This window comes from Cynoglossus semilaevis, chromosome 10 (genome assembly GCF_000523025.1).
Source record: "Cynoglossus semilaevis isolate Cse_v1.0 chromosome 10, Cse_v1.0, whole genome shotgun sequence".
Lineage (NCBI taxonomy): Eukaryota > Metazoa > Chordata > Actinopteri > Pleuronectiformes > Cynoglossidae > Cynoglossus > Cynoglossus semilaevis.
The window spans coordinates 14172685-14191117 of NC_024316.1; the positions used below are offsets into that span (position 1 = coordinate 14172685).

Sequence of the window (18433 nt, forward strand, 5' to 3'; positions counted from 1 at the left end):
TGACATCGACCTCAGTGACTCAGGCTGTTGTTCCTATTGGACAGGACACCTTACAGTGGTGTCACTCAGGCATGTTTGTTCTCGATGATTTTCAATAGTGTCAAAAAGCTGCTGCATCACCACTGGAAAATCAGAGGGATCCGTTTGTACTGTATAGTGTGTCTGTGGGTGTGTGTTTCTTTCTGGTATGGCTACACTTGTGGGGGCATTTTTTGGTGGAAAATACCATTGCTGTGAGGACACATTGTCCCTGTGGGACTTTGAACAGGTTCCTTTTAAATGAAAGAGCCCAGATCAAGCTGGTGGAATCATTTTGTACAGAAGATAAATACATTATTTGTGTCTATCATATTACATTACCGAGATACAATGCTGCCCCCTAGTGGAAAAACAAGTTTAATCAGTGGTTGGCGATTCAAATTTTTTTTTCTGAATTTTAAACATTTGAAGCACATAGTTATATTCTTTCAGGTAAATTACTGCATTTTTTAAATTCATTTTTACATTTTGTAAGACTTTTTCAGAAAATTGGTACTGTAGCAAACAGAAATGGTTGATAACTATTTTGCCAAAGACTGATAAGAAAGATTAATGAACAAAAGTGGACCTAAAATATATCACGACATCAGTTATAAACAAAACCCAAAACAGCTTTAATTCTTTAAATGTCTATCTTTTTCTTTATATTTGTTGAAATAAAATTGATTATTGATATAAAAATATAAAAATATAAATAAATCTAAAACTAAAATACATCAGGATTTAATATAAAATTTAAAAATTAAAAATAAAATAAACTATATATCGATTCTAGAATTAGTTTAATATCTAATTCAATAAGGGATGTAATTGAAATTATACAGTAATTCTTGTATTTTGGTATACAGTATTATATTGTGTATTAAATATGGTTTTAAGTTCAACGTCTATTTATTTTAGTCTTGCTGTTTCACCAGTAACAGACCAAACAGCCATGATTTGTATGAGACTCATGAATAAAACTGCACATTGGTCAAATAGAGAAACTGGAATTAGAGCTGTTGTTATACCGGCCCAAACAATGAAGAAAATACAGAACTGATGTTTTATAATGTATTTATTTAATAATCTCAGTTTTGGGTAAAATAATCTTCGAATGAAAACAAAGTCATTGTGGAAAAATAACTGAATTCATGTCAAAGGTAAAACCATCGATCTGTACCAAGTTTGTCTTTGGTTTTTATGTTTGAAGCAAGTCCTTGGTAGAGAATGACATGTGGCACAGTATCAGACCCTCTACTGCCCCTTTGTGGCGGTCAGCAGTAACTAAGAAGTCAGAAGGAGTCGCTCTCACGCCATCTCGCTGTCCAGCTTGACTTTGAGGGTTTTGAAATGTGGTCTGTCGTCCGGGTTGGCGCTCCAACACTGCAGCATTATTTGATAAAGTTTTTCGGGGCAAGATGCCGGCGCTGGCATCCTGTATCCCTGCTCCACCTGCTCCCAAACCTCCATGTTGCTGAGGGCTGAGTAGGTGAGAGAGGAAGTAAAAGTGAGTAAAGCAGAAGTGTGGATTAAACATTTCCCGACTAAAAAGTTCACATTTAATTCTTCTCTATGTGTGATAAACACACATAGAGAAGAGACTTTCAGTTACCTTTAATACCGTTCAGCCAGATGACTTTCAGTTACCTTTAATACCGTTCATTAACAGGGTGTGATTAATTAAAAATAGGCATGACTTTTCGAAAAGCTTTTTCTCAACACATGACTGTTGACCTGAATACATTTGAAAAAAAATAAAAATAGGCATGACTTTTCGAAAAGCTTTTCAAAATAAAATTTCCTCCGGAGTTTAAAGATCATGGTGTTCGTTATCAAATTTTTCTAACTATGTGACTTTCACATTCCAAAAATATTAAACCTGGAGTTTGAGGGAAAAAAACTCCCAACATATTAGTCCACAGACCTGGGTAAGGAATGCCTCCGTAGGTGATGATCTCAAAGAGCAGGATGCCAAAAGACCAGACGTCAGACATGATGGAGTACATTCCGTGGCTGATGGCCTCTGGTGACGTCCACTTGTAAGGAATATTTTGAGCTGCAGAGATGTAAAATGGGTCCTGGATTTGGAAAAAAAAAGTTTCCTGAACATTTGTTTCTGGATTTAAAACAAAACAACCAAAAATAAAACCCGACACTCGACCTCCTCCCTACCTTGATCACTCTGGCCAGTCCAAAATCGGCAACTTTACAGATGTAGTCACCGCTCACCAGCACGTTTCGAGCTGCCAGGTCTCTGTGGATGCTTTTCTGCTCTTCCAGGTACGACATCCCATCAGCCACCTGGGCAGCCATGTCGACGAGTGATGCTGTGTCCAATTGTTGGCCCTCTGTACCTGAGATGGAAAAAAATCCAAATGAAAATTACAATTTTATAACAGAAATATGGCAACACCCGGACGATTAACACACCAGGAACTGAACTGAAACGATTACAGTGATGCTAATTCAACCAAAGCTAACGGTGACCTAACAGTTCACCTCTGAGGAACTCCAGCAGGCTGCCCTTCTCCATCAGCTCAGTGACGATGTAGTAAGGCACAGAATTCGTGCACACAGCATACAGCTTGATGAGGTGACGGTGCCGGAGGTTCTTTAGGATCTGCACTTCTCTGTGGAACTCACTATGGTCCAATTCCGAGTCTGTTTGTAAACAATAGAATTTTTTTTTAATTCATTAAAGCCAGGTGTTCAGGACTGTACCGATTTTCTGACCATTTTTAAGGATCTTGATGGCCACGCTGATGTGGTTTTTCCAGCGCCCCTTGTAGACATCGGCAAAGTAGCCCCTGCCCAGCTCCTCCTGCAGGGTGAACTCCTCTTTTGGAAGCTCCCACTGGTCAACTGTGAAATGGTTCAAGTCTGAGGTGTTGGGCTTTTTCTGGCAAAGACAGTACAGATGTGTTAATTTTTATAGAGGGATACTGTAGTACTCAGGAGTAAAAAGAGGAGAGTTAAACAGATATCTCTTAAAATCACAGACGATGACCAGGAGTTTACAGTAACTAAATGAAAATCAGAAACTCTTTCTTGAAAATGTATGCTCTCCCAGTGGCATTTATTTTATTTTAAAATTATATATGTGACTGAATATGTAGATATATGTACTGTATGTTTATATTGTAGTTTTGACTGAATAAATAATACATCACGTAACGTATAACTATATACTATGTACTAAATATATAAACCATAGTTTATATATTTTAGATCTAATTCGTTTATATATTTTAGATCTAATTAGTTTATATATTTTAGATATAATTAACGAATAATGTTTAATTTGCTATTATTATTATTATTTATTTATTTATTTTTGTCACATTCCACTGCCTGGTGGGTTTAAAGGACTGATGAGGTTTACCCTCACAAGGTAATCTGTAGTGATTAATTTAACTTCCATCACAGCTGCAGCTGTGTTCTTACAACTTCCTAAGAGAAAGTTCAATTTTTAGGATCAGATGCAACAAAAAAAAACAAACAAAAATATTCAAAAAAGAAAGAGGAAACACGTGAGTTTCACTTTGTAACAACATGGTTCCAGTTGAGGGCAGGTGTTAGCAGGGAACTGACGGAACCCCTGGAGAGTTCTCGACACGTTAGTTGTTCTTGGACTTTTTCTTGTTATTTAAGGTTTGTTATCTTAGATGTTTGGACACTAAGATTCTCTTTAGGAATGACAAGAATGGACAGGATCAGGAATGAGGTCATTAGAGGAACAACACAGACAGGAAGGTTGGAGAAAAAGACAGAGAAGCCAGATTGAGATGGTTTGGACATGTGCAGAGGAGGGACAGTGGACACATTGGTAGAAGAATGTTAGAGATGGAACTACCAGGTAGGAGAAAGCGAGGAAGGTCAAAGAGGAGATATATGGATGCAGTGAGGGAGGACATGCAGATAGTTGGAGTCAGAGTAGAAGATGCAGAGAACGGGGTGAGATGGAAATCAATGATTTGCTGTGGCAACCCCTGAAAAAAAGGGACAAAGCTGAAAGAAAAAGAAGAAGAAGATCTTAGATGTTTGGAATTCAGGCCAGGGATTTATATTTATATGAATATAGTAGGTGTCGGGGACAAGAGTCGTCTTTATTTTTTTAATTTAATTTCCAGGCTGTGCTTGTTATGTTTTGTTGACTAAGCCAGTGTTTCCTAAAGACTGGGTCACAACCCTCAGGTGGGTCGCAAGAGTTTTTATTTTGGGTCATCTTGCATCATTTTTCCCCAGGAATTTGGGAAACACTGGACGAAGCTGTTGAGAGAGGTTTATAAGATGCAGAAGATATAACTATATATTTATTACATAATACAGTGATTATCTGGTGCAAGGCCAGAGCACAGACCACCTGTCTGAATGTTCGGCCCAGGTGCAGATGCTAAGCTAAAATGTTTCTGAAAACAGTGGGAGACAAACGTGTGGTCTCACCCTCTTGCAGTGGCTGGAGAGTCGTCCTGTGTTGATGAGAGTGTTGTTGCAGTAGTGCGCCACCAGGTCGACCAGAGAGCTGAACTGACGATAAGGCTCCACGTAATAATTACCGCTGGCACTTTGGAGGATTTTAAAATGTTTCACTAGATTACTCGACCTCACTGCAGACACACACACAAACAAAGTCAGGAACAGGCAGCTATGATTCTGATATGTTATTATTTGATATTATTTATCATTACACATTTTTTCTATCTAAAATTTTTATTTTCCACTAAATGCTTTATCAGGATTGAAAAAATGACCTAAAACTTGTGATAGACATACTGATATTTTTCACCAGAGAGCTGAACAATATTAAGATGTCCGGCATCTATAAAGTTTCTTAAATACAGCATGTGACCAGTTCAATTTTTTTAAGAAAATAAAAGCCTCAAGACAACTGTCTGTTCAACTGCTTTCATTTGTAAATCCTTCATAGTCAAGAAAATTTGGACTTTTGTAAAAAAAAAAAAAGTTACACTAAACCACAGCTGCTTTGACACAGTTGTTAAAACTATCTTTTACACAGTTATTTTACTCTAACGGTGATCAATTGCATTTAAAAGTGATGTCATTATGAAGAGTGTGGTTTGGCCTGGAGACAGGGTTGGAGGATTTTCTAGGCTCTAGGAAAGATTCGGCTAAATATAATTCTCCAAAGATTCAAAAAAGAAAAAGAAAAAAAGAATCGCGTTAAGTGGCGTTACCTAGCAACAGTTGCAGAAGTCACTGTCACACAGGTGCCTATAGGGCTGCAACTTTTTATAGCTTTTACACCGCAGGTGGCCAACACTATAGGGAATAGATCTGTAATAAAACAGAATGTGTGGCCACAGTGACGAAGAAGAGTTGGACCTCTTCCTCAACCTTTGATTTGAATTTTTTGTCTCTTTTCTAATCTTTTTTCTAACGTCCAGCCACGATTTAGGACATTTCATGCATTATACTTTGGTCTGTTCCTGTAATGTAGTTTCTGGTAACTTTCCACCAAACAGGTTCATTCCTATGGTGAAGTTGCTCATGGACTACAGTATTAATGCCTCTGTGCCTGCATCAGGAGCATGTTGAGACTGGGAAGCGTGATTAAAAAAAACAAAAACTAAATTACTACTGACGAATGCCATGTGACGATCAGAAGTTGAAATACATCTGGAGGTCTTTGGTATCAAGTACAAAGTCTTTTAAACAGTATTTCTGGGGTGCAGCCCCGACCCACATGTCACCTCTGTCCCTGCAGCTTTAATCATTTCCATTGTGTTACCTGAAAGAACATATCCACAGTTGTCTTTTTCACTCTGTCTGATCAGGAAGGATCCGTCTTCATTCTCTGCTCCCAGCAGTTGACGCTGGGCCTCAAAGCGGCTCATGAACCCAAAAAACCATCTGGAACAAAATAAAAGGATTTTTTAAAAAGTCATTTTTGACAGACAAGAGACAGAGACAAACATTTGACAAGTCAGAAAGTTCTAAGACTGATGTCATACTATCAAAAGGTGTCCAACAATAATAAATAACAATAATAATAATATTTTATTTATTTATATTTTATTAAATCAACAATAATAAAACAAAACAAAAAACAGATTCATATTTTATTTATTTATATTTTATTAAATCTGTCACATATATTTGCGTGTATAACTTTTTAATCTTTGACCCCCCCAAGAAATCGCAATTTTGTTAGAATTTTTTAAAAACTATTCCTTACTATTCATTATCTACCATTTATTCCTTAGCAGAGTTGGAGGGGTAATGGGCATGGGGGAATGGTTGTACCATGGACAGTCCGCCAGCCACATATGGAGACACACGCACACACACCCGGAGAGAACATGTGAACTACATTTTTTTATTATTATTATTTCTTAATACCCAACCCTGTCTGTGGCAACAACAGTTTCCTCACTCGTCTACTGAACCAAAGACGGAGAAAAACTCACGGCTGTGTTCTGAGGGACTCGGCTTTGGACAGGTAGTAGATCGGCACGATCCCAGTGTCCAGGACCCGTCCGTTGTTGTCGATCTTCTGGGCCGTACACCAGTCTCCGTTGCGGTCGAATACACTAAAAATGTCCCCCTCCTGGAAGGACAGCTCATCCTGGTGCCGGGCCTCAAACGACCACACGGCCGTGTATATGGCTCCACTCTCGGACAGTTTTTCCTCCGCCTGCGGTGGTGTTGACACCGGACTCTGGGCCTCCACATCGTCGTTGTATGCGGCATTATCAGCCCCTGTTCTCCCTGCTGCTCCCGCAGCAGGTGAAGACTTTTTGTCACCGAAAATCCTCTGCCATAACTTTTCCAGGCAGGGACAGGCTCTGCGCAGCCTTTCATCCATAGGTGACGACGCAGGTCTGCGGTGAGAAGCGTCTCTTCTGATCCGCCAGCTGACTACACCTGTCGGGCAGGTAGAGAGGAAGGAACGCCAGGAATGATCGGAATGTTTTTGTGACAACAACTACGAATGCTCCGGCTCGTGCAACCAAATGACCAAGAACAACGTCCTCAAATGATCAAGGGTGAAAACGTAGAAACCCCACCCCTCAGTGAGAAGAATGATTTATTAACAAAATGACTCTGTCGATTCGTTCAACAGGCAATAATGTTCGATATCAATTCAAACTTGAAATATTAGTGATACCAAAAGCGGACAGAACCCGTTTGTGGCAGTAATGCAGCCCAAAGACGAAAGCTTTGTAATTAGTCTTGACTAGCTTCCTTGTTCCTGAAGATAAGGAGAATGCTGCTGATTTAACCAGTGAAATGCTGCTGATTTAACCAGTGAAATTCTCTCACGGGATCATGAAGTACTTCTCTTCTTCTTTGTTCTTCTTGTGTATTATGGACCTCACAATAAATACTAAAGAACATAGCTTTAAAGTTTATTTTTTTGGGAGTACACCGCCACATAACAGTACTGCCTGCCCTAGTGGACAATGACTCGTCCCCAAACCTAATTTTTTTAATTAGTTATTACAAAGTAAGTCTTGATTGTGCTGCAAGGTTAGCTAAATGTTACGAGGCTAAGTCAAAAAATATGAAGACAAGTTAAAGACAAATTGGCCTGTATGAAAATAAATCAAAACATTTCCTTTATTGTCTGGAATCCTACTTTGTGGAAGCATAACCTGTTTTTCTCACCTCAACTCAGGACTGAAATGCGGGAATAGAAAAATACCAGGTCAAAAGGTGTGGTTAGGTTTAATTTAATTTAAGGTTTGTTAAAAAAAAAAAAACTTCCTTCACCCTAATTTCAAGTACTTAGTTCAGATGAAATAATATCAGTGATCTTAGAACTTTCTGACTTACCCCTGTATTTGGTTGTACCACCTGTGTTTACAGCACCACCTACAGGGATAAGAGGACAGCTACAAAGTGACAGAACAGATTATCATAACTGCCCAAGTCATATTAAAGCTTAAATATGACTTAGAGAGTTATGCTATGAGGCTAATAATAAGCTAGGACACACTTGTTAGGATTAAACAGACTTGTTGGCAAACAAAGTCCAAAATACTTTATTCTTCTCATTACTGGAGACTGGAACCAGATGACACACAGCCACAGACACAATACTGGATGTTGATTGGTTTCATTCATTAGTTATGGCTCACATTTCCTGAACTTGGCTTCATCTGCAGTAAAGGTCATGCATAAAAAAACCAAAACAAAACTGAAGCACAGTAGCATTGTTCTGATTTGCATTGCGACACGTTAGTGTCTTTTGTTGTGGCAGAAGTCAAACCCTGGAACATGTCAAACACAGTTTCAGAGTTCTTGGTTCGTCATCGTCATTGAACTGTCCACGGTGTAAACAATCGCTGCGGGTCGTTACCACTGGTCGTCATCAGGGGCCTGTAGACGAGGCCTAAACTGTTAGGGTTTGGACACATACAGTTGGCTTTTCAAGCATGGGCTCAGACACTATACAACGTGTCACATGAGGATGGAGACAGTTTTTGTCTCCAGCTGTAATAGACGCTGACATCAAGTCCCTGTAACAGAGTGTGGGCTCAACGAAATACTAAAAGTTAGTTGTACATGACAGATAAAGAACCACGGCCATGCTGGGAGCCCTGGGATATGAACCAGTTAGTTGAAGTGTAACACGATGCAACAGTAGGTGTTTTTTTTTTTTTTTACTTAGTTCAGACCGTGGATTGTCACAGATAGAAAATAGACCTAGCTACTAGGTGGCCAATAATTTAGCTCCGGTAGTTGAGGAAAAAAATGGAAGACGATGAGATTTTTCAGTCAACTACAACATCAGTCAACAATTTCCTGAGATATTTATGGTAGTTTCAGGTGTTCATCAGTGGAACGCGATGTTCATTCTGTAAGTAATGCTTTTTTTGTTGTAGGAAATTGGACAACAATGAATTATGGGGGATGGCATCCAGGTGTCATTTGTAAAGTCGCAATATGGATTTTGCATATTTTCAAGTCATAAAAACTGTGATCTTGTCTGTGTCTGACACAGTCTGTTTCAGACTGGCACTTTTGTACATTTATTTACACTGCCACCTAGAGATAACCACAGGTGTGAAAACCTGTTCTGTAGCCAATAGGGTAGAGTTTCATTCGTACATCAATTCAATCAACACAGATGGCTGAAAATCTCGTGGCACGGTTGATGACTCGGTGAAGCCAATGTATTTGTTTGTATTTTTTGTATAACAAAAAAAAAAATTCAAACTCTGGCAATGTGACATCATCAATAGAACATCCAGTATCAGGACGAGTTTCCAGATGTAGTTTTGGACTAAGGATAAAAACTCTATGATGTAAAAACATCAATTTGATCAAATTGTTGTTAAATAGCCCTTCACTTTGGTTTTCATTTTATACCAAACACAACACATCAAGTTTAGCCTGAGGGGGTTGACAAGGTTCATTTGCATCATATGATGATTCAACATCTATGTTGGACATAGACAGTAACTATCCTGTGGATCTGGGACTGCGCAGTCTTACCTAATGTACCTGATGTGCGAGACTTTTGAGTGGCTGCAACAATGGCCAGCTAATTAGCATGATGACATTTGCATGTGCGCTAGCGTTGAAGCTGCAGCACGTTTTTAGGAAACAAACAAAGTCTATTCAGATATAATGAGGTTCCCAGTTGAACTAGTGGCTTAATGTAAACAGCTGCTCTTCACTAGGAAGGACACCTGCAGATATTTTGGATAACTTTGATTACAGATCGACGTACCGAAGTATCCGCATACTTTGATGGTGCTACTTTGGACTATTGTTGCTACTGTAGGTTAATGGAAGCACAGCAGGAGAAATACCAAGCTTCGCTAGCAGAGAAGTTAGACTATTAGCATCCTTAGCAACCGGCCCCCAGCATGGCTCAGAAAGTCCAACAAGCATTTCTTTATTGCACATAACCTCAATTTTAGCACTAGATCTGCAATCCAAATAAAAGGCGGTCGGCTAAAGTCCCGACCTGCGATTTCATAACATTCCAAATTGTGCATATTTACAGACATGGCACATTCAGGAGTGACCAAATATCATATAAAAACAGCAGGTTATAAAACTCCAAAGCGTCTCTGCTGTGCCTGTGCTCAGTGTGTCAGTGAGTAGGGTTTTATTTTTAGGAAGGAGTTCACTGCTGCGTGTCTTCACACTCCTCTCAGGCTGTTTTCAGTCCGTGTCTTTAAGACTCTTTCTTTCCTTCTCATTTGATTTGACAAGGACTATTTACAGTTTGTCTCCGTTGGCTCCTGTGTGTCCAGCCCTGGTGCAACTCTTTGCGTTTTATCTCATTATCTCATTCATTGCACTTTGGTGTATGCTGTTGTCGCCACGTATCAGACGTCCTTTCCACTGATGTCACCTCGATGTTTTTCCCCCTCCATGTGTCACGCCTCATCCTATACCTCTATAGTCTTAAAATATATCCTGGCATAGATCGAATCCAGTTGGCTGTGTAAAGCGTGGAAGGAGGGTCTCTTGGAGGGCTCGGCTGCCCAGCAGTCCATCATGATGCGGTAAATATTCTGAGGACAGCGTGATGGACAGGGCAGCCGGAATCCAGACGACAGCAGGTCCAGAACCTCCTTATTGCTCTTTCCTGAAGCAGAGTGAGGATGAAAAACATGAGCTTTAGGATCACAGTCATTTGTTAGACTGAGCTTTGACAGGCATTTACCAACACACACTTTGTGTGTGTGTGTGTATGTGTGCATGCAGTGGACTGTGTGAAAACCACAGGAAGAAATAGACTTTAACTGCCTTTTTCGTCCACCTCTTTGTTTTGATGGTCCATGTAAATGGTCCATGAACCAGGAGTTTGATACCCCTGCTTTAAATGGATCATGAGTCAATGCCAGCAGCCATGGGGTGAGGGCGGGTGAGACCCTGGACAGTTTACCCGTCCTTCACAGTATCACAGTCAATGTCAGTCACAGTCAAAATAAAATACCACACACTCTACCTTCATAAGGCATTTTGCCACGTGACATCATCTCGTACAGCAGTACCCCAAATGACCACACGTCTGATTTCACCGAGAAGCGCTGGTAAATTGCTGCCTCTGGTGCTGTCCACCGCACGGGTATTTTGGTGTTTCGACTGGCTGTGTACACGCTGTCCTGGAGAAAAGAAACAGAGAGAGAGAGACTAGTGGTTACAGGAGGTACTGCGGCTGTCACTTTTGATGTGAAGTTATAATGTTTGTTCATAATTAGAAGTCAAGTGATTTTTTGCAGGTTTTTGTTGCATTAATGTCCAGAAAAACCAGACAATAGTATTATTGTAACACTATGAATTCCCAACTTTTTGCACTGATAGTCCAACATGCCGTCCCCACCTTAATTATCCGAGCTAATCCAAAGTCGGCCACCTTACAGACCAGATCGTCGCCTACTAGAATGTTCCTGGCAGCCAGGTCTCTGTGGACTATGTTCCTGTCCTCCAGGTAGGCCATGCCCTCTGCGATCTGACTGCCCATGTAGATGAGATGAGCCGATGTCAGCACCTGACCTTCAGGAGCTGAAAAACAAAGTTATTTGATGAACACACTTCACAGTTGTTCTCCTATTGGCAGTAAGCAGCAGCTGCAGTTAAACACAGTGAGGATTTTCACGGTGAAAGTCATTGGACGGCAATGGAAGCTGTTTTACAGAAACTGCTTATCTACTATTGTCTTCAAACAGGAAGCTGCTGCGGCTGGAACATCCTGTTTTAATCATTAAAACTGAGAGAAAATACATTCTGATTTTCAGAGTTTTAAAATAAATGAACACACACACACAACTAGAAACAGTTTTCTGGTAGTGTAATAAATACCAGTTCCTCATACCTTTACTTTTAGGAGGTGTTTAATATAATTATCTAATTGAATAATATTTAAGATCAAGCCTTAATACAGCACAGGAAAATATGAGATCTTGTGTATTTAGTACTTCATGAATCTTTCTTCTCCTCTGAAGAGTTTGTACGACAGCAGCAAACTTCCACATTCACCTTTAGTTTTTTTCACCTTGTGTTTTTCAATCGCTTAGTTACACAGCAGTGTTTCACAAACTTTTTCTCTGGGGACCCATATTTTAAAAGTCACAAACCTTCACGACCCAAGTCAATAGACATTATTCATAAACTCCTGGGAAACATGATGCGAGAGAACCCAACAAGAAAATCTCTTGCGACCCACCTCAGGGTCGCAACCCAGTCTTTGGGAAACAACGTTCTACGGGACAGTTTGTGCTGTCATTGGTGTCATATCATCATTTAAAAAAAAATAAAAAGGTCAAACATGACTGTTAGACCCTGAAGTGTCTCAACAATAATCTTTAGTCTAAACAAACTGTTAGACTTCCCATGAATGAAGCAGTTTATAAATGCAACTGTTATTTCTCTGCCAGAAGTCATTTTATTATTATTATTATTATTATTCATATTCAGGTTGCCTCCAGCTGGGCTAAAAATAGCTTTCCTAGACTAAATGTTTGCCAGCGTTTGCTTCTAAAAAGATGGTGCAGTGAAAAGGAGACAGAAACGGGGATGTGCAGTAAAACAAAGTCCATTTGGTCGGAGGCTGAGCTGAAGTGACGCGCTGCTCGTGGCCTTTATCTAATCTGCTGTGTGTATGGATAAACATGCATGAGATTTACCGGCACTGCCCGAATACTGGTCGGAAATTTGCAAAGCTTAGAGAAAAAAAAACAACGTCTTTTTTGTTATTACAGACTTTAAAGCAACAGAGTGTTTTTGTTTTATATCACAGCCACTAATTAACAAAAAAAAAACAGAATTTTTAATATGTAGAGTCAACTGTTAATATTCAGCTTCCACAGCGGGAATACAGGTCGAAGGCCCGCCCCANACCATTTGCCCACAGTTTAATATTTGTCACCACGGTGGCAGATCTATTCGATTCATATGTATGACTTTGACTGACTTTGACTTTACCGTCCAAGTCAGCAAATATGGCATATTTTATATCAGTGGCTGAAGTTCAAGGGTGTGTGTGATTATAAGTGTTTGTGTGAGTGAGTGGGTGTGTATGTGATTATGAGTGAGTGTGTACGTGCAGACCAAATGTATGTGTCAGTAAGGAGTGTTTGTGTGTGATCTCAGACTCACAGGTGAGGTAGGACTTGAGACTTCCTTTGGTCATGAGTTCAGTCACAATGTAGACCGGCTCTCCTCTGGAGCACATGGCCAACAGTTGGATCAGTTTGGGGTGGTGGAGACTCTTCAGCGCCTGAACCTCCTTCACAAACTCGTCCTGCTTCGTGTCCTCTGCAGAGAAATGGGGGAAAATACAGTCCCGTCAGAACGTGTTCTCTGTCAAACCAAAGTTCTTCTCCGTTCTCCTGGCAGTCCCACCTTGCTTCAGCATCTTTATGGCCACTTTCCTGTTCTCCGTGGTCCACACAGCTTCCCACACCTCTCCAAAGTGACCCTCTCCCAGCTTCTTGTGAAGCTTGAACTCCTCTCGAGGTCGTTCCCACGGCTCCATGTCGAAGAGCTCCCGCTGCACAGAGACGACAGAGTGAGGCCAAATAACAGTTCAACAACTAAAGACCAAGAAAATGATTTCACTTAAATCAACAAACATCAGCTCCAACATGTTTGTGTCGATGATCTCAGGTGGTCATTTACAGTCATGGTCACAGTAGTCTGCTGGTGTGTATATTTGACATATATTAACAACTAAATATAGAGATAGATTTGAATACAGTTTTTAAGAGCGTAACTATGAAACGATCGTGATTGTGTTGAGTGTAACTATGAAACGATCGTGATTGTGTTGGTTTGTGTTGTTAGTCTTTGCTGGAGCTGAAATACTGAGGTTTGCTAGGTTTTCACAATACAACGAGAAGCCGTTATATGTGCCAGGGTCAAAGTTGGTTGTGGGGAGCTGAAAGATTATCAATCACTGAAAGATTGTCAAGCTGTAAAATCTTAACTTCCTTCGGCAAATCAAACATGTGTTGCTGTATAAACAAAGCTGATAATGTGTATATTGTACTATACAACTATAAAAAAGCTTAATTTCTACATTATATAAATATCAAATCAAATATGATGTCCTTAAATGCTCTTAATCTTCTGAGTGGCAAGTTTTTTAAAAATTATATTTATCTACATTTTTTAAATTTTATGTATCTGCAAACAAAATCAGTTTATAAATACTTTATAATTCTTGTCAAATTTAAATGTTAATAAAACTTTCCCCCCAATATTATGTATTAATTGTCAAGGTGACTAAAGCAAAATAATCAGCATTATCAAATAAGATAAGATGAGTGAGAAAACAATGAACGACACAGTCATTTAGATTTAGTATATATATATATCTTTATTCTTCTAATTAAAAAAATTAAAAATTAAATGCTACAAAACACATTGTTCTAATGATTAAGTGCCTTGATGAACATGAAATGAACAGACCGATAAAATGATATCAAATAAATCAAATTAAATAAAAAATAAAAAAACAAGAATTAATTACTGTTTATCAACTTGATTTATGTTTAAATAAATTGTCATAATGTGATTAGGTGATCATTAATTACACACTCACACAATCACTGCTGTATTTAGAAATCAAATAGTTAAACAATGCAATTTCGATGCAAAAAACCTCTGGAAATAATAGGTAAAAAAAAAAAAAAACTTTGTATGAAAAATGTCAATTAAATGCCACATGATTCACTAAAGGAAAACATTAATTAACATTTAGATTCAGTCTCTAACAAATAGAACAAAACAATGAATGAAAAAATGGTTGAAGAATTAAAACTGATCGGTAGCTGAAGATGATTTGTTTTGCTACATCAGGCTAATAAATGGAACCTGATGTTAATACTGTCTGTATTCTGGTCTGGATCCATTTGAATCACAGGGGACACACAGAATTAGCCAGAAGAGATTTACTGTAAGACGACAGCAGAGTGAACAGTCGGCAGTAAAACACAGGATAAATCTGCTTTTAGAAACTCCCAGCTAATGAATGAGTCACACATCAGGCCCCAAACCACGCTTTTGTCAACTTTTATCGAGCGTTTCTGTGTAATTGCCAGGAAGGAGTCCTTGTACCGAGTCGTTAAAGTGATTGAAAGTACAGTCAGTGACTTCTTCTTTAACGGCACCACATTTAACTGGTGCCACGTTTTAAGACGACTTAATGCCTGCAATTGTTCTTTAAAAAAAAAATCTGATTTATGTTGGTGTTTGCGGACTGGTGAAGCGGCAACAGATTTATGAATGAAAAATATGAACCGTATAATACAATACAAAATAGCCAAAGATGCATTTAGGTACATTTTGAACAAAGAAAAGGAACAACAGAACCATTGTCTGGAACTGTTTATACATTGATGGCTGAGGCTTGGCTGAGAAATGTGAAGTGAACTATACTGCAGTCTTTAACATTCTTCATGTCTCAGTGTTTGAAAAGTAACGGAGCACTTTCTGAAATCGCAGGTCAATAAATAGTAGCTGGCATCAACATCAGTGTCTAATATTAGCAGTTCTTTTATGCTGCCCTCTGGTGTTTCCAGCGATGGTTATTTTTAAAGCCTGTGAAGTGTCTGCTGTAGCTCTAAAAATACCAGAGGAAAATTAGGACCTGATTTAATACTTTCATGTGAATGTACCTTTTGTTCCGAGCTGCTGTTCAACTGTATTTGAAGAACGCGTTTTATAGTCTTAAAAAATAGAAACTTTCATTTGAATTACTGATATACAGAGCTGAGTCATTTTTAAATGAGACTCGTGCTTGAAATGAATGTCACTATATATATATATATGTATATATGTAGGTATATATATATATATAATATATGTAGATGTATAAATACATACAGACATAAGTATACAGTGTATATACACACATATACACATGCAGTTTACATCACTGTGTTGGTGAAATGATTATTTTTTATTTTATATTTTTTGTGGTCAACATCTGTATGATGAACAAACTAAAAAACAAGAATGTTTTAGAACAGTGTCGACAGTCCTGAGTCTGAACCTGTTTGTGCTGCTATGATTGTGCTAAACGTCTTAGTTCGGTGCTCGTGTCGACTAAGTGTTAGTTTGTGTTTCTGTGTCAGTGTGTCCGTGGCCACAGACTCAACGCCTCTGCAGAAAGGAAAGAGAGAAAAAGGACCAATCACTGCCTCTGGTCATGAAGAACTTTATAAATAAAATAAAAAAAGGTTCTCACCTCTCACACACTCATCTGTGTCATATTTAGTATTTATACATCACAGCATCACTTGACATGAACTGGTAGAAATGTGAAGCGTTACTATAAGAACTATAAATGCTGCTGAGGTCCAGTGTAGAGATCTTTTAGTTCTGTTTCAATCACCTAAAGAAATTCACTTTCTGTATTTTTTATAATCTGTGAACACACCATGTACACAAAGGGCCACGCCCCACACTTTTAAATACACCCCAACACACTGCAGGCTTTTGAACCGGCAACCTTCCAATTACAAGCCCCAATACTTTGACCTCTATGCCTCAAAGGTTGACCTTTAAACTGTCAACCAGTGTCCCACTTCAGTGACTTAAATCTATTTTATGGATCTTTGACCTTTGACTAGAAAAAAGAGAAAAAGAAAAAAAAAGTCCTGTGTTTTCAGTGAATGTTGCTCAGTGACACAGATTCCATTCATGGCTTCATTGTATAACACAGGATCTAAGGCTGAGTCAGCACCGGGTAGCTCACCATCATAACACTAACATAAATACAATAGTTTCTCACATATATATAATTTTATATATATATATATATATATATATATATATATATATTTGTGTGTGTATATATATATGTATATATATACACATATGTATATAGCCGTTGTCTTGTTCCACTGTCAGACCAGATCATCTCAGAATGCAGCAGGAGAGACGAACAGTAAAGACGTGTGTTTTCAGGAGAGTGTGTGTGTGTGTGTGTGTGTCCTACCTGCTGGGCACATGGCTCCTCCAGCAGGACTCCCAGGCTGCGGGGGTTTTTCTGGTAGTAGGCGATGAGCTCTCCCAGTGTGGCGAAGGAGATTTTATCTGAGACGAAGTACGCGCCGATGGTGGAGCGTTGAATCCTGAAGTGGTACACTTTCCCCTCACTCCGCACTGTAGAGGGGAGAGAGAGGGTAGTATTAAGTACAAGTACTCACACAAAGTACACGAGAAAAAAACAAAACAAAAAAACAAAAACACAAACAAACCCAAATACTCAAAAACCGGATGATATGCAAACAAGAAGCCTAAAAGAAATGTCTGATGTCTCGGCTGAGCCTTATTTTAAGAACCACTGCACTGTAATTCCTAAATTTTGTAAGTTATGTCTTGTTTATTTTGTTAAGGAGTAAAAAGGTATGTATAAAATAAAAAATTTGATGTTTTAACTAAAAATTATTATTTACAGGCGTGTGAAATAAATTCATGAATTTTCAGTTACTACAGTGAGTACTAAAAACTCCACAGTATGAAGAATAACAAAAAGGAGTCAAGAACAATAAAAGGAACTCAACAGATATAAACCTGTCAACATTAAAGGTGCAGTGTGTAAATATTGGGAACACCCTGTTGTGTTGTTAAGAACCGACTCCTCCAGTCTGTCATTTGTTTTTGTACAAACAGATTTTAAAACCTGTACGTTTTTTGGTTTTGAGGAAAGCGCTCTGAGGAAGTGATAAATCAGACAGACGTGGCTGTAATTATGTGATAAAGCAGTGAGTGATGGCGTCATCTGTTCACACACCTTCACCACTGATGATGCATATTTCAGGAGGATAAGCAGAGAAAATTAAATGTCTTCCTTTTTCCAGACCTAAAGGACTTTGGCTTAAGGAACGGGGGGGGAGGAGGAGGGGGAACGAGAGACAGATCGGTGTGAGGAAGAAGTCGATGAATGTTAAAGAGGCGGAAAAAAAAGAAGGACAAAGTAAATGAGGAGCAGAGAGGAAGACGTGCAGGATTTAAAGACACAATTCACACTGATGCGCAGACGTGGTGAATGTGACCAGAATAAAACCTTGACTCTGATCTGTGGTGGTTAAAAAAGCCAACAAATGTCATGTTTTTGACAGTATTTCTTGTGAAAAAACAGTTTTTTTATACAGCATTAGACTTTGCTTTTAAACCAATCTCTCAAACAATATCTCAGATGTCTCCCTCCCCGTTCAAAACCAACTTATTTTTTGTGTATAAAGATGTATAAACAATGAGCTCAGGATTTGATGTTCCCAGTTTTTGTGCTGACTTTCTGTTATTGTCTCAACACTGAACAAACTGATACAGTAAATCTGTGAAGCCGTTTCCCATTGGACTCTGGCATCACATTACATGTATTATATATAAATAAGAGAAACCACCGGAATCTCACGGATCCCTGTTCTGTAAAAGTGAAAAAATACACAGCATATCGGTGTCAGGATGTCGCAAA

The 18433-nt window shown here is 38.8% G+C and overlaps 2 protein-coding genes across 2 annotated transcripts in view; both read right to left on the bottom strand.

Annotated features, from left to right (window-relative positions):
* Positions 1–1081: 1081 nt before the first annotated feature.
* Positions 1082–7375, bottom strand: LOC103385164 (protein-tyrosine kinase 6-like). Its single transcript, XM_008318951.3, has 8 exons — positions 6450–7375; positions 5771–5892; positions 4465–4628; positions 2755–2920; positions 2521–2682; positions 2194–2375; positions 1946–2099; positions 1082–1502 (listed from the first exon to the last, which is right to left on the bottom strand). Exons 1-8 carry the CDS (start codon positions 6845–6847, stop codon positions 1330–1332), a joined length of 1521 nt encoding a protein of 506 aa, XP_008317173.1. The 5' UTR covers positions 6848–7375; the 3' UTR covers positions 1082–1329.
* A 609-nt stretch (positions 7376–7984) lies between these two features.
* The window catches only part of srms (src-related kinase lacking C-terminal regulatory tyrosine and N-terminal myristylation sites), a 17606-nt gene continuing 7157 nt past the window's right edge, over positions 7985–18433 (bottom strand). Inside the window, exons 3-8 of the mRNA XM_008318952.3 lie at positions 16952–17118; positions 13351–13498; positions 13105–13263; positions 11330–11511; positions 10955–11111; positions 7985–10591 (exon numbers count right to left, since the gene is read on the bottom strand). Coding sequence (XP_008317174.1) covers positions 10392–10591; positions 10955–11111; positions 11330–11511; positions 13105–13263; positions 13351–13498; positions 16952–17118 — 1013 coding nt within the window. The 3' untranslated portion in view covers positions 7985–10391. The remainder of the gene's footprint in view (positions 10592–10954; positions 11112–11329; positions 11512–13104; positions 13264–13350; positions 13499–16951; positions 17119–18433) is intronic.